General features: G+C 39.2%; 1 protein-coding gene across 1 annotated transcript in view; it reads left to right on the top strand.

The window, feature by feature from the left end:
• The first annotated feature begins 7,953 nt into the window (after positions 1-7,953).
• The window catches only part of mical1 (microtubule associated monooxygenase, calponin and LIM domain containing 1), a 30,235-nt gene continuing 23,067 nt past the window's right edge, over positions 7,954-15,121 (top strand). Inside the window, exons 1-7 of the mRNA XM_084720381.1 lie at positions 7,954-8,517; positions 9,393-9,600; positions 10,733-10,840; positions 10,970-11,065; positions 11,265-11,420; positions 13,195-13,295; positions 13,559-13,816. Of these exons, the coding sequence (XP_084576507.1) occupies positions 8,260-8,517; positions 9,393-9,600; positions 10,733-10,840; positions 10,970-11,065; positions 11,265-11,420; positions 13,195-13,295; positions 13,559-13,816 (1,185 nt within the window). The 5' untranslated portion in view covers positions 7,954-8,259. The remainder of the gene's footprint in view (positions 8,518-9,392; positions 9,601-10,732; positions 10,841-10,969; positions 11,066-11,264; positions 11,421-13,194; positions 13,296-13,558; positions 13,817-15,121) is intronic.

Genomic DNA, 15,121 nt, shown 5'->3' on the forward strand with positions numbered 1-15,121 from the left:
TGTCATGTCTCTCTGTTCTGACCTTCACTAAAGGGATAGTTTGAATATTTTGAAGTGAAGTTGTATGAGGTACTTGTACATTGTCAGTGTGTTACTTAAAGTAGATGGTGGTCAACATGTTCCCAGTCTGAAGAAGCAGCAAGGAGTACCAGTGTAAGAAGCAAAGCAGTGTACTGCTGTGGACAGGATCAGCAGCCACTTGTGAAAAGGCCAACCTTAAAAAAAACAGTACCAGTTCAAATGTATGCTATATTTAGAATATTTTCTCCACTTTGCTGTCAGACAGTCTTTTCTGATGGGAAATCTGGGTTACATAAGCCAGATATCGCTCTCTCCATTAGTGAAATCAGTCATTTTACCTCTCTAAGCACAGGAGTTGTTTGTCTGCCTCTGCCTCAGTCTGTTAGTTTGTTTGTTATTTTGTGACTTCAGTGTTTCAAAGGTTCAGATTCACTGAAGTCATTCTAGAACAAAAAAACTAAGAGATCAAGGCAACAGTAAACCAGCAACTTCCAAGTTCTGCAAGGTAAAAATTACTGTTTTTGCAAATGCAGTACTTGGCTTCAATAAGTTTCCCATTGTCTGATAACGAGGTAAAGTTGTAAATATTCTAAATACTGTAAAAGGGATATTGATTTTGGGCCTTTGTTGTTGACCCTGTCCACAGTTGTACATTGCTTTGCTTCTATGAAACTCCGCTCTGCTTCTCTAGACCAGGGGTGTGCTACATTTCATACTCCTTTTGCAAAAACAGTCATTTTACCTCGCAGAAGTTGGGACTTGCTGATCTGCCGCTGCCTCGGATCGTGTCTCTTTTTGTTTGTGTGACATTTTAAAACACTGAAGTCACTCAGTAACACAAACAAACTAACAGATTGAGGCAGCAGCAGATGAGCAAATCCTGTGTTCTGCAGGGTAAAATGACTGATTTTGCCACTGGAGTTTGATTGGTTTGGAGTGAACAATATTTGGCTTATGTAAGAATGGTTTCTCATCAAAAAAAATGAAGGTAAAGCGGTGAAAATATTCCAGATATAGTTTAAATTTAAACAGATATAGATTTTAGTTTTAGCTGGGCCTTTTTTCTACTGTTTGAAGCAGCTTCCTACGTAGGTACTCCTGTTTCTCCAAACTTAGGGCGTGCTAACCCCCATCTACTGCAGGTAATACACTGCCGATCAACACCTCATACAGCCCCACTTCAAATAATCTGAACTATCCCTTTAATAAAAAAGATTTCTATCTTTAATTAGCGTCAGCATTTCTCTGATAAGTGAATCTTTGAGCGTGATCGTACACTGGAGATATTCTGATCCTGTGCTGAGTGTGGTCATGCCGTCCTCCAGCCTGTAGGGGAAGACCAGAAAGCTTTCCCATAAACAGCATGTATAGCAAAAAAAAAAAAAAAAAATTGGCATCTTCAAACTGAATTGTAAATATCCTTAATGCTAATATTTTTTGTATATATCATCTTTATAATTTATTCCTTTTAAAATAACCCAATTGTTCATTTTGCTTTCATTGCAAACTTTAATGTTTATGGTACTTTTATGGGTTAAATAACATCTGACAATAATGATATAAATATATATTATAGAAACACTTTTACATTACAACTATGTTTTTTTGTGTGCACGTATTTCTGTGAAACTTACCTTGGTTGTACATTTTCAATATGACTGACAGAACTGGTGAAGAGAACTGATCGTGTTTTTTTTTTTTTTTTTGGAGAAAAAACAGTTCTGTCTCGCCAGATACTGATCATCTACCAGCATTACTCCTTCTTCCCATAATACAATCAAAACCACAAATGTTTACATCGTGATAATCTTCGAATCATTTTGGTGCTGCTTCAGAGGCTGGTAAATGAGCAGGTAATCAAGTGTCATTCTCATTGCTGTTTTTCTGAGTACACCTGAACACCATGGCGTGCGTGTGTGCATGTGTACGTGCGTGCGTGTGTGTGTGTGTGTGTGTGTGTGCGTGTGTGTTGCCATCATCTGTACTTCCTCCCCAGCTTGGATTTCATAAAGCATCCTGATTATGAAGATGATGTGACTGCCACGAATGGAAGGAGTTTGATATCTGTGTAGCGTCTTCTGTGTCCTGTGGACATGGGCTGAATGCGTTGACCTGCATGGGTGTAGTCAGGCCGTCCCTGACCTGTCTCACTGAATGCTCATGAGCTGACAAAAGTGGCAAAAGTGCACGAGGAAAAAAGGTCATATTGTTTGTATGCAGCCTTGCTTACAAGCCAAGGATGTTTCCTGTGGGGTTCTGTGGGTCTTCTTTCCGGCTATGCAGATATTTTTTTAAATCTGTGATATTCCTATATATATATACTCTTTTCTACTGTATTCACTGGGAATTTTCAGATAAACAGCTCTTTGTTAAATCCTACTGAACACTGTTCAAATTTGAAAGTATGTTTGAATAAAATTTGTATATTGCCAGCTGGATCGTACATCTTGTTTTATCAGCAAATTCAATTCTGTTTCTGCCATGAGGAGGGACTCACTGAGTCAATAAGACTGTGATGAAAGGTCAGAACCAATAATAGACCTGCTTTTTTTTTATTCTCATTACAGAGATTTGTGAGTCGCTTCAGTGAGGGTCTGAATTTTTAGCAGATGTTTCCCACATACAACAAATCTACAATAATCTTATAGAAGGTGACTTTGAATATTATCACAGCATGGATCTGAATAGGAATACTATAGTGGTATAAAAAATTAAGAAAAAAAACAGAGCAGATTTGAACTACTTTATATAAATTTCAAGAATTTAATTTGTGTTATTTTTTTATCTGACATATAAATGTAAAAGTGTAATCTGCAGAGTGACCAGTAGGGTATGATAATACCACTACAAAAAGTCCATAATACAGTATTTATTAAAAAAAAAAAAAAAAGAAAGAAAAATGATGACCTTTGTCCTTTGAATGTTTGAATGATCTAATTGCAAAAAACAAACAAACAAACAAAAAAACAGTTTCAGTAATTCTTTTAAGAAAAAATGGGTAAATTCTCAGATTCAAGCTTCTTAAATGTGAATATTTTCTGGTTCTTTACTCCTCTATGACAGTAAACTGAATATTTTTGAGTTGGGAGTAAAACAAGACTTTTGAGGACCTCATCTTAGGTTCTGGGAAACACTGATCGACATTTTTCACCATGTTCTGACATTTTAAACGACTTAATCAATTAATCGAAAAGTAATTGCCTATGAAAATAATCACTGGTTGCAGCCCTAATTGTGGGTTTGCCTGTCATAGTTCCCAAATGTCTTGAAATATCTTGTTTTGCCGACCAATAATAATAAAAAAAAAGTGTAGTAAATCTTCACATTTGTCAATTTTGCTTGATAATTAAGTGATTCATTTTTGTAGACTGATTATTTAAGCTCAAATTATTTTTATTAGCAGTAGTAGTAGTAGAAGTGGTAATATCTTTAACACATACACAAACAAGTAAAGCCAATTTCAACAAAACACTGGGGTGTTGTAAATAAGTTAGTAAGTAGATCAGTTTCTGCCATAGGTGTAACACAGCCTGTGAGACCGTGCCGTGGGCTAACAGACGGTAAACACGCACATTACTGGGATTATTATTGTTATTTTCTGTTTGAGTAACAGATCTAACTGATGTTTATCAGTAAGTGTCATTTGATGCCCCTGGGATAATCATATCACCTTAAACACCTACCCACCCCGTCGTCACGTGCGCTGGAGCTCGCGCTGTGTCTGTTACCAGAAACTCCCGGAAGAGAAGAGAGGAGGCTCGAGCAGCGAGAGCCCAGTGCAGGTGAGCCTGCGCGCGCTCTTTTACCTGTAAACAAAGAAAACAATAAAACACAGAGGATGCAGTCTGACGGATACCCGCTTCTGACACGACTACAAACCTGGTAATTTAAACTTCAGGATGCGTTTTTTTTTATGATTCAGTGCTGCGGAAATTTGACTTGTTGTGAAAGGAGGCTTTGTTTTAACTGTCTGCTGTTATTTTGTGAGTTTACCTGATAAAAGTTTGTCGGTGGGTTTTGTCGTCTGCTGCTCTCTGCTGACATTCACTATTATTTCTGGCTCTCTTACACTGTAAAATACAAGAATGAATGACTTTGTGGTGTCATATAGCTCTATTTAAGGTCATATTTTCTTTGTACATACATGTTAAATAATCTAAATAGTTGCTATGTGAGTGAATATCATTTACCACACTACCTTTAGTTTCCTTGGTCAGCTCTCACAGCCTTTGCGTGTTCTTTTAAATCTGGCTGCTCTCACTTGGTAACATGTTGTGAAGGCAACCTGCTTTGGCACATCACCAGTGCCACACCTTCCTCCTCATTTATCAGCCTCCTATCATACTGAGCTCTTACACTTGGAAGGTATTGTATGCTTTAATATCCCAGTGCCAACCGTGCATGTCTGCTGGAGACAGATAAGTTCAGAATATCACACCTTTTTCTCTCTATCCCTCTGATTCTCCCTTCTGTTTTTCCTTCCCTCTTCCAAAAAAACCCGCCAGGCTGGAGATCAGTGTTTGATCCAACATCCTGATACACACGGCGCTGCCAGACACACTGCGCAGGGCTTACACATGTAATAAGGTGGGTCAATCCAATCCAATCCACATGGCTCAGAGGAAAATCAGGTCAATTCACTTTTGAATCCTGGTTGCTTCTGACTGATCTTGTCCATGGCATTCCTGCTATAACTTGCCTTTTCCTTAGAAATTGCTTAACACAAGTCAGATGACTGGGACTCTGTGTGTGTGTGTGTGTGTGTGTGTGTGTGTGTGTGCATGCCTACTGTATCTTTGCCACAGATGACACTTCATGCAGCATGACCGCCCTCAGCTTATATTTAGAGGCATCACAAAAGGGGATTTTAACCATGAGAAACTAGTTTGTGCTTTTGTGTTTTGTTCTAATGCTGCTGTGCGTCTTTCAAGCAAGGAGTATAAATACAGCAGCCTCCTTGGGAATTAGATAAAAGATCCAAGATGATCCTCTGAGTTATTTTTAGTTTTGACAGGTTGTCTCGTCTTTACGGGCCATTTTAATTCTTGGTAAATGCTTTTTTTTTAGCCTCTGGAAGAAACACTGGCTCCATTTTGCAGTCTGTGATGAGACTTTCGCTGACGCAGTCTCGATTAATCATTTCAGACCAAAGTTTAATCTACACGGGACCTTTCAGGAGGCCTATTGCTCCTGTAGTATCCACAATGCATTAATGAATATAGAAACAGAGAATTATTTTAAATATAATTATCCTGTAAAAAATGAGAAATATTGGTTGCATCAAAGCTGGGTTATAAAGCCTCTTTATTAGGTCAGTTTTCTTTGTGTCTCTATGGAGGCATATCAAACACCTGCAGATCTGTTTGCCTTTGGATTTATTGTAGGATTTATTGTTGAGTGACTGGAATCACATGCAATAAAGAGGCAGTAATGCAATAAAAAGGATTTTTAGCTTCTTGCCATGGCTGCTCAAAGACCGTGCCACCATGACATGCTTTTCCTGTTAATATCTACAGATGATCAGAGTTAAACACATGTAAGGGAGGAATGTTTGTCTCACCAGCAGTTTAAATGCAGTTTCTATCAGGTTCACACACATGCACAGTCCTGCTCACACATGCTGTAGTGGTGTGTGACTGTAATTATAGACTGAGGTAGACGCCGGGGGCTGCAGAATTAGCAGCAGAGGGGAGGGGAGCTTTTGTGAGGTTAATGTTATCATCAGGAAGTGATGCATGCATGTTAGTTACAGGAAATGTCAGCCACAACTTGCTGTTACTGTTAGAACAGTTTTTACATGTTGGAGATTTTGTACTGTAGTGCTTTAAACAATACTCCTATTGTATGAATACGACATTTACATAAAAGATTAGCATGTTGCCTGTGGTGCTGCTAGTTTTTGAAAAATAACCCACCTTAAGTAAATGTTGACAAATACAATACATACAATAGATCATGAGTTGTGAGCTCATATTTTAAACCAAAGGTTTCTAATAACGCAGGGCTCAGCGCTAACTTTTAGAAGTGGTTGCAGGCAGGAAATTAGGCATCAGCTTTTGGTAAGTGATACTGATAATGTGGTTGCCATTTTTGTCACCTTATCTTTTGAGCAACTAAGACACTGCACAGTTACACATCAGCTTAATAACGAAAATGTGACATAAAAGAAGGTTTGAAAGCTTTATTACAGTTGCCCACAGTTCTGTATGTGCTGCCTTGAGGTGAGTGCTGTACGTGCTTTGCGGTTTAATTTTTCATCCAGCCCAACCTCGCCCTGATATTTAACCTCCTGAGACTTAACAGCATTCATTTTTGATTTTTCTTTTGTTCAGATTCCTCCGATTCTCTATTAGTTGAGTCAATTTGCACATTTGTTTGTGAAGTTGACACATTAGTTTCAGCTTCATTTGGTTTACCGTTGTCTTTAAAGCCTGTTTAAGATGCCTGTGTGCACGTGATTAAAAGCACCAACACACGTGCATCATTGACTGGTTCTGGTCCCAGCTGTAAAAGCTTGGCCTGGGCGATATAGCTGAAAAATCTATCTCAATATTGAAGTTTGATATAGGTTGGTATCAGTAATTATTGATCATGTAGGTTGTGGCAACATATTGTGTGCACCAGGGGGTGGAAGCGGCTAAGTTCATGAAATAAGTCTTCGAGGTAGAGACCTCATTTACAATGTTGCTGAGTAAAAAAATAAAATAAATAAAAACTTTTAGACACCAATGAGAAAACTGCATAACGTGTCAATAAGAAGTAAACATAATAAAAGCCTAAATAAAACCTTATAGAATATATAGTTGGTTGCCATTGATGGCGGTCCAAGGCCAAGAATTGGTAGCCGGTTTCTCTAAATTGTTTCTGATGGCAGCCTGTCAAGCCCTGTAGTGAGAAGCGTCTAATGTTACGTGACAGACATTGTTCTAGAAAAGCTGCTGTACCATCAACATTACTCCCACGTCTCATTAATTAAATTATCTGTTCATCAACTTTCACTGTAATTTTACAAAATTCTTCTGGTCCAGCTTGATAGTTGCAGGCATACCCAACCCAAACACTTGTGTTAAGAGCTGCCTTGATTAGTCGAGATACAGGAAACTGATCTGCAACTATTTTTTTAATCAGTGGGACTTTTTGCTGTATTTCTGTCTTACATTTAGGGACGTGCATATGGATTTTTATTTCCCAACAAAACCAATAACTGATAATTTACTGCTTCTCGCAGCCGATACGATAAGCTATCCGATACTTTCCTTTTTTTTTGTACTTATAAAATAAGTTCATGTAACCTGTAGTTTATGCACACCTTTATGAAGCATTTTGCCATGTAATTCAAATTAAATGCTTTGGCATCATCAGTCAAAGAAGATATTGATATAGCCAATTTTTATTGGTTTAATTTCATTATCTGAATAATGACTAATAATATAAATTTCCCATTTTCAGCCACTAATTAATTGCCCCATCCCTACTTGCATTACATTAACTTTTATATCTTTGGGCTTTGAACCTATTGGTTAGTCAAAGAAAGACATTTGAAAACATCTCCTGGAGCTGCAGTAGATTGTGAAAATAGTCATCAGTTGCAGCCTTACCTGTGTTAGTTAAAATAATTCATGGTTATATTTAGTTTTTCTTTTTAAGCTCAGGTGATGCACAACAGTTGGCCCAGTCTAAGCATATGGAAAACATTATATTCTCATTATGTGTTTTAGTCACTGTACTCTTACGTATAGAAACCACTGACTGACACATGTCCTGAGGCTGTGTGTGTGTGTGTGTGTGTGTGTGTGTGTGTGTGTGTGTGTGTGTGTGTGTGTGTGAGTGTGTGAGAGTGAGAGAGAGAGAGAGAGAGAGAGAATGACACATCAGCTGTGGGCGGGTTGTTCAGTGCAGAACAGTCGTAAAGAAAAGAAAAGATCACATTGAGGAAGTTAGTAATGACTCAGCCGACCAGGTGATGGAAAAGTCGTGAACATTAGACTATAATTAGGTGAACATGAGGAGGAAACGTCCCCCGGCTCAGAGGGGAGAAGACTCTTAAGACTTGACCACCTCTATAAATGAAAACAACAAGGACTTTGTAACCCTTTGATCATTTGCAGTAAACCTCTCCCCACAGGAGCTCAGTTGTTTCCAGGTAGGAAGCTCTAACAACATGATTTAACCTCCTCTTCTTCAGTTAACCAGCAAACCCAGTGAACAAAGGACCGGGGTCGACCATCATCCTCCAGCATGGCGAGCCAGGACCCCGTCAACCCTTCACATGCTACATTTGACCTCTTTGTCCAAGCTCAGACTTGTAAGGATGTGAAGCATCACTTTGCTGAGCTCTGCAGGCAACTGGGCCTCAATCCCAAGGATTTCAGGAGCTTTTACACCAAGTTAAAGGAGAGGCTGAACTACTGGAAGGCCAAAGCCCTGTGGACCAAGCTCGACAAAAGAGCATCTCACGCGGATTACCAGCAAGGAAAAGCCTGCACCAGAAACAAGGTACTGGCAACCAGTGATTATCTTTTTTTCTGTACTGATAATTGGACATAAACTGGTTTTGAATTATGTTCAGTTCCTTTCCTTTTATATCTCCACCATGCAGTTTCATCTGTTCATCTTTCTTAGGCTGTAGCAGGATCAGCTTTAGAGTAAATATACTGGTATTATGTGAAACTAGATGGACTAAGTCATCCATTGGTACCAATCATGTCATGCCAGCTTGTCGGAAAGTAAATTAAATAAATAACTCTCTTAAGCCGTGTGAATTAATTCTTAATTTCTTTGCTACATAATTTCACCCACTACTGAACAGGTGCATTTGTGCACATTGTATCACCCTGTGATCTTAATGTTTTTTCTTTCAAAAACACTGGAAACTATGACTTTTGATCCTGAAGAAAGGCCTGAATAAAAGAGAAATGCATGTGGAGCAGGAATGTGCAACAATTTTTTCCTACTTTTGAAACTCTGAAACCCCTATTTATATGACAAATTTAAGTATAAATATTTAAAATGAGAAGTGGTACAGTCCTTCACAATCCCATTTTACTGTTGTTAATATTTAAAATACATGAATATAACCATATTTATAACATCAAACATTTTGGGACACAATTTGTCTTGTTTTTTTGCATATATTCTTAAATAGGTGCACAGTATGACCAAGGATGTGATCAAAAATGATTAAAAAGGCATTTTCATTTCACTTTGCTTTTAATGAAACCTGGTCCATCACATCTCTTCATTAACTTTGCACAGATTGCCCTATATAAGGGCTTAAAAACATTTCATTTTTGCCTGACTTCCTCATCCTTTGTTTGGCATCACATCATGCATGTGAGCTGTTTGTCTAATTTCCTCCTCCTCTCTCTTAGTGTCTGGTGTTGGGGTGTGGACCATGTGGGCTGCGGACGGCCATTGAACTGGCCCTGCTGGGGGCTCAGGTGGTCGTGGTAGAGAAGAGAGACTCTTTCTCCAGGAACAATGTTCTCCACCTGTGGCCCTTCACCATTTATGACCTCCGCGGGCTCGGAGCCAAGAAGTTCTATGGGAAATTCTGTTCTGGGTCTCTGGATCACATCAGTGAGTGACTAATGACTGCGCTTAATGGACCTTTGCTGTGAACCAGCTCTGGTGTTGTTTAGACATGCTCCCATTAGTGCTGGAATGATTAGCTGAGTAATCGATTCAGTCATGAACAGAAAATAAATCTACGATATTATTTTGTTTTAATATATGCATGTTGGCGTCTGATGGAGTGCACGTAAATAGTTTGAGAGAGTATGAAATGGATTTAATAATCTTATTGCATTAAAAGGGCCATTACAGGACTCCAAATCTTCATGAAACAGGGCTTTCGGAGCCTTAGTGCATCTGATATTCCATACTTTTTGAATTCCATAGGTTTTATGATGAAGGATAATTGTGATACACTTAAAGGGCAACTTCACTAATTTTCACTTTTAGCTATAGATGCACAGTTTTATTGTATTTTCTAATTTTGACTGATTTCTGCTACACATTTACTGCCCACCTGGTTGATCTTTCTTGTATACAGCTGAGCAGAATGCTAAAATATGATTCTGAAAACATCCGAGGTGAGAAATAGGCAATGTAGTAACGGAGTCTTCATCTGTATTTGATCAGCACGGCCAGATCAGATCAGATTTGGTATAAAAGACCCAAATCTCCAATCAAACTGTTGGGTTGGTGGTTGCATTGTATTGTTATGTAGGCATGAGGAAGAATAATGCACATAATAAAGAAAGACAATCTCTCTGGCTCTGCTGCATCGAATTTCATCTTTTTTTTTTTCCAAACTGTCTGGTATGTTGTGGTAAATTGGTGTTGCCAATTTGCAATAAATGGATTTACTTACTCACCCCAGCTTGGTGTCTTTGGGAAAATCATGATGGAACGCTTCTTTGAGGGCACCAAACACACACTTCAAAAACTTAGGTCAGATATCAACTAAAATAGCCCCTCACATGTGAGACTTGCTGCTTATCTCTTTACTCTGACTGTTGTTCAGATAAAGCCAGCAAATTGAAAACATCCCAGTGTGCTCTGGGAAATTATGACGAGCATTTTTAATCAGTAATGAAAATCAGTTGCCCTAGCTGCCTTTAACTTCCTGTGTGCTTACACTGACTGTATATTTAGTATCTTTCTGTCATACCCACACTTCCAGTGAAATATACATGTATTTTTTCAGGCATCCGTCAGCTGCAGCTGATTCTGTTGAAAGTGTCACTGCTCCTCGGGGTGGAGGTGCACACCGGAGTGGAGTTTCAGGGCTTGATTGAGCCCTCCGGAGAAAACGGTATTTACATCTCCCAGCCAGCAATCACTCTTCTCATTAGTGTTTCTGGGTACATCATCAGTTGTTGTTCTCATGAACCAACAATATGAAGCAGCCGTATGTAGCGCAGTCATTATGTGTTTCTGACAGGTTGGATGGCGAAGCTGCAGCCTGCGTCTCATCCTGCTTCAGCCTTCCAGTTTGACGTCTTCATCTCTGCTGGAGGAGGCAGGTTTGTCCCTGATGGTGAGAAAAACACACATGATGTACTCTTGAATCACTTCTGTTCTCACTGTTGCAAAAGGGGGCACAGAAATTTTGCAAGGCATGGTTGTTACACATGCAGTCGTGTAGCCACAAAACACAAACTTCCTCTGCCAGCCATATTCAATAAGTGAGTTCTCATCAGCCCAGTTTCCTCTTTTCTCCTTTCCCAATCTCTCAGGTTTTAAGCACAAGGAGCTGAGAGGAAAGCTGGCTATCGGCATCACAGCCAACTTCATCAACAGACACACGGCTGCTGAGGCCCAGGTAGCTGAGATCAGCGGTGTGGCACGAATCTACAACCAGAAGTTCTTCCAAGACCTGCTCACTGAGACTGGTATGACTCTGCAGTCAAAATCAAATGGGCAGAAGATGACAGTTTTTATTTGTCTGCTCTATGTCAGTAAAAAAGCAGGAAATGCGTTGCTTCAGATTAATTTATTTTGTGCCACAGTTTGCACTAAGTTAGCAGAGTCACTGAACTGTAACATTTCTAATAAGAACACGAGTGCTTTTATTTTCATTTTATTATTCTTCTGTTGTGCCTCACTGAACGCAACCCTGAAGGCATGAAATGAATGTTCACACGCTCACTGTCAGGTCGGGTTCAATGTGTGAAAAGAGCAGGAGGGCTGTTAATCTTTGTTCCAATCCTCAGTTAATTTCCTGTGACAGCATGATGAAATCCACCCCTCCTTGCTGACCTTCTCTGCACGTACTGCATCTTGATTTTGAACAAACCTTACAGGAGCATTGGGCCTCACGCAAGAACATTTTCTTATTCTTGTCTTAAATTTCTCTTTTCTTTTTTCATATGATGGGCTCGTACAAACATGCCAGATCAGACTTAACAAATGCTCGTAACTTCAAATGATCCACCTGTATGTATTTGAGTGCGCTTGCATGAGACTTGTATCCTTGCATCCATGAAAGAGTAAAAAGACAAACTTTATGAGTTTGGAGTTTGAAATCCTGCTTGTAGAGATCCATAAATGAAAAAAAAACAAGTGCTGTTAATGATGTTTTACCTGAGGCTCCTACTGTCACTGAAATAAAGAAGAAATAGTTCAATATGAAAATGCCTTAAGAGAAAAAAGTCTTGCCAAAGCAAGGTGATCGATTCAATAACTGCAACGGGAGGAGGAGGTCAAGGGGAGGTCCTCCTTTGTTCACAGAGATGAACAAATAGATGTCATAATAGTCATAGATGATGTTGTAACAGAGGATGTTCCCCTGGACGTGCACGAGTCAACATCTTAAGCAGTTGGCAAAATCTTCCATTTTTCATTTCACAACATAGTTGTAGTAGCCATTTTATTTTTTGAAGTTGCTAAGGTTCCTCTTAATTAAAATACATATTTTTAAACCATAATTCTTATTTAACTGTAATCTAGAAGGGCTACAGAGGTCACATGTTACGGTTGAGACACATCTGACAGCAATATCATTTAATGAATTTGTCAAAAAATAGAAATCTTACCAATGCTTGAGCAGTATTCCTGCCTTTTTTGAACCTTAAACCAGGAAGTGACACAAGGGTCACTCAGGGTTTCATAAAAAATCTATTTTTAAACAAAGATGATTATAAAAGCATATTTTTACACTTGTTACACTGTTATCAGGTATTGTTAGTTTTAGATTTTGAAGACTTTTAACACATTTTTAGATTCTTTGCACCTGTGAATTTTTCTGGGACAAGGGTGTTTTCTGGCACAGAGCAAGTTTAGAAATTAAAATTAAAGAAAAACAAAACATTTTACAAATTACATATATTTGATTTATATAAGTCCTTAAAGAATACATTTTGGATGTGGCACTTTCTCCTAAATCCCTCCTACAAACCAAGCGGTTCTTGCATGAGGCCCATTATGTGCCACCTTTATTGCACCCACTTGAATAACTTTAAAATTCTCTCTGACCTCCCTGTGCCTCCACCTGCTCCCCCACCCTCCAGTGAAACCGGCAGAAAAGCAAACAAGCTAGTAATATAAAAATATCTCCCTCTCAAATAGAAGATGTTCTGGGTGTCAGTCTTCCTGGTTCTCCCACTCTCCTACACTTGTCTGTCTCTCTGTTTGCCCACCATGCTCTCTCTCCATTTTCCATTCCAGGTATTGATCTGGAGAATATTGTCTACTACAAAGACGACACCCACTACTTTGTCATGACTGCCAAGAAGAAGAGCTTGCTGAAGAAGGGGGTCATTAAACAGGTGAGAACAACAACACATCCATTACCAAGAAAAAGTGTGATTCTTATTGGCACCAGCTGCGTCTCTCTGGCCAGTAAAGAAAAAGAAGCAAACCAGATGGATGAAACAGGGACGCTCCTGAAGAGATAAACTGCCCATCATCTCGTCTTTCTCTGCAGCCTGGACCTTTAGCTGAAGCAGTAAACCAAGTGTAAGACTTGTCACTCAGAATCAGAAAAGGTACCGTGACTCATCACATCGCACCTCTCACTCTGTCTCTGCAGGACTACAGCGATGCAGAGGAGCTGCTGGCTTCTGCGAACGTGGATCAAGAGGCGTTGCGTCTCTACGCCCATGATGCCGCCTACTTCTCCACAGGTGGAAAACTGCCTGACCTCCAGTTCGCTCAGAACCACGCGGGCCAGCCAGATGTGGCGATGTTCGATTTCACCTGCATGCACCGTGCTGAGAATGCCTCTCTGGTCAGGGAGAGGAGGGGGAAGAAGCTGTTGATGGCACTTGTTGGAGATTGCCTGGTGGAGGTAGGAGGCAACACTTAAAGTAATCTGGAGCAATTTTCTCCTGGTTCACACTTTCAACCACACTAGCAGGAACAGTGATGCTGGTCAGTCAGTCCACCACTTCAGTGTATGAATGGAACAATCATTCATGGTCATCAGAGAATGAATCTCTGACTTTTCACGTAGCTCCACCAGCAGGTCAAAATTTTCACTTATCCAGATAAATTGATGTCAGTTTATGTAATAAATTATGTGATCCATCGACTTTTTCTGCACTATCATGAGGTTGACATCATTTCAAGTGAAATGTCTTGACAACTTTTTAATAGATTGTTAATAGATTATTATTGGCTTTTAAAATTGATCAGTAACTATTTCCTGGTCGTTTACTCTTCCATGACGGTAAACTGAAAAAACAAGACAATTAAGGACGTGTCCTTAGGCTTTGAGATAGAATGATCGACATTTTTTCACCAGTTTATGACATTTTATGAACCAAGCAACTAATTGATTAATCAAGAAAATCGGCAGATTAATCCATAATTAAAAGGGTCAGTTGCAGCCCTAATAGACTGACATAGACATTCATGTGTCCTTCAGGATACGTTGTAATATCTTGGCGATTTGTGTTTTTGACTATTGTCATTATCAGATCAAGATTTTAATGTATCTAATACTTTGAATTATATGATCAAATATCTGCTAAACTAATTGCATTTCAATCATCCCTAGTTGCACTTTGTCAAGTACTAATTAGTAAATGTTAGCATGCTAATATGCTAAACTAAGAAGGTGAACTGTAGCTATTAATTTTAGTACGTACTGCAGCTGCCCTTCCATACTGTTACATGCAGTATGCATAAATTTTGGACATACAACATAATATTGCTCTGAAACTTGAGGTAAAAAAAAAGTATGTAATTTGGAATGCAGATTATGAGCAGTCATCTGTCTGCGCTTTCCAGATGGCTCTGTTGATGTTACATATCTCACACTGCACAAAGGATTGTGGATCTGAATAGCCAGAAATGGATACTGTCTTGCATTCTGCAAAATGGAACCTGATGCAGTTGGACATCCTGGTATTTCTGGCACACTGCATTTGAAATACTATGTACTGGCACTGCACAATTATCCAAAACAGCAGAAGCTACAATTTTTGAGAACAGACAAAACAGCTTTATGGCAAAGTACTCTAGTGCTGCAAATATGCCCTGGCCTACAAATCTTCCTCAGGCAAAATAATCGCAATATGATTGCGCAGCCTTGATTGGGACACACTAAATCTTTTTCTAACAAACAAAATAGCATTGTAGTATGGGTACT

Source organism: Lutjanus erythropterus, chromosome 6 (assembly GCF_056507025.1).
Source record: "Lutjanus erythropterus isolate fLutEry1 chromosome 6, fLutEry1.hap2, whole genome shotgun sequence".
NCBI classification, from domain to species: Eukaryota; Metazoa; Chordata; class Actinopteri; order Lutjaniformes; family Lutjanidae; genus Lutjanus; species Lutjanus erythropterus.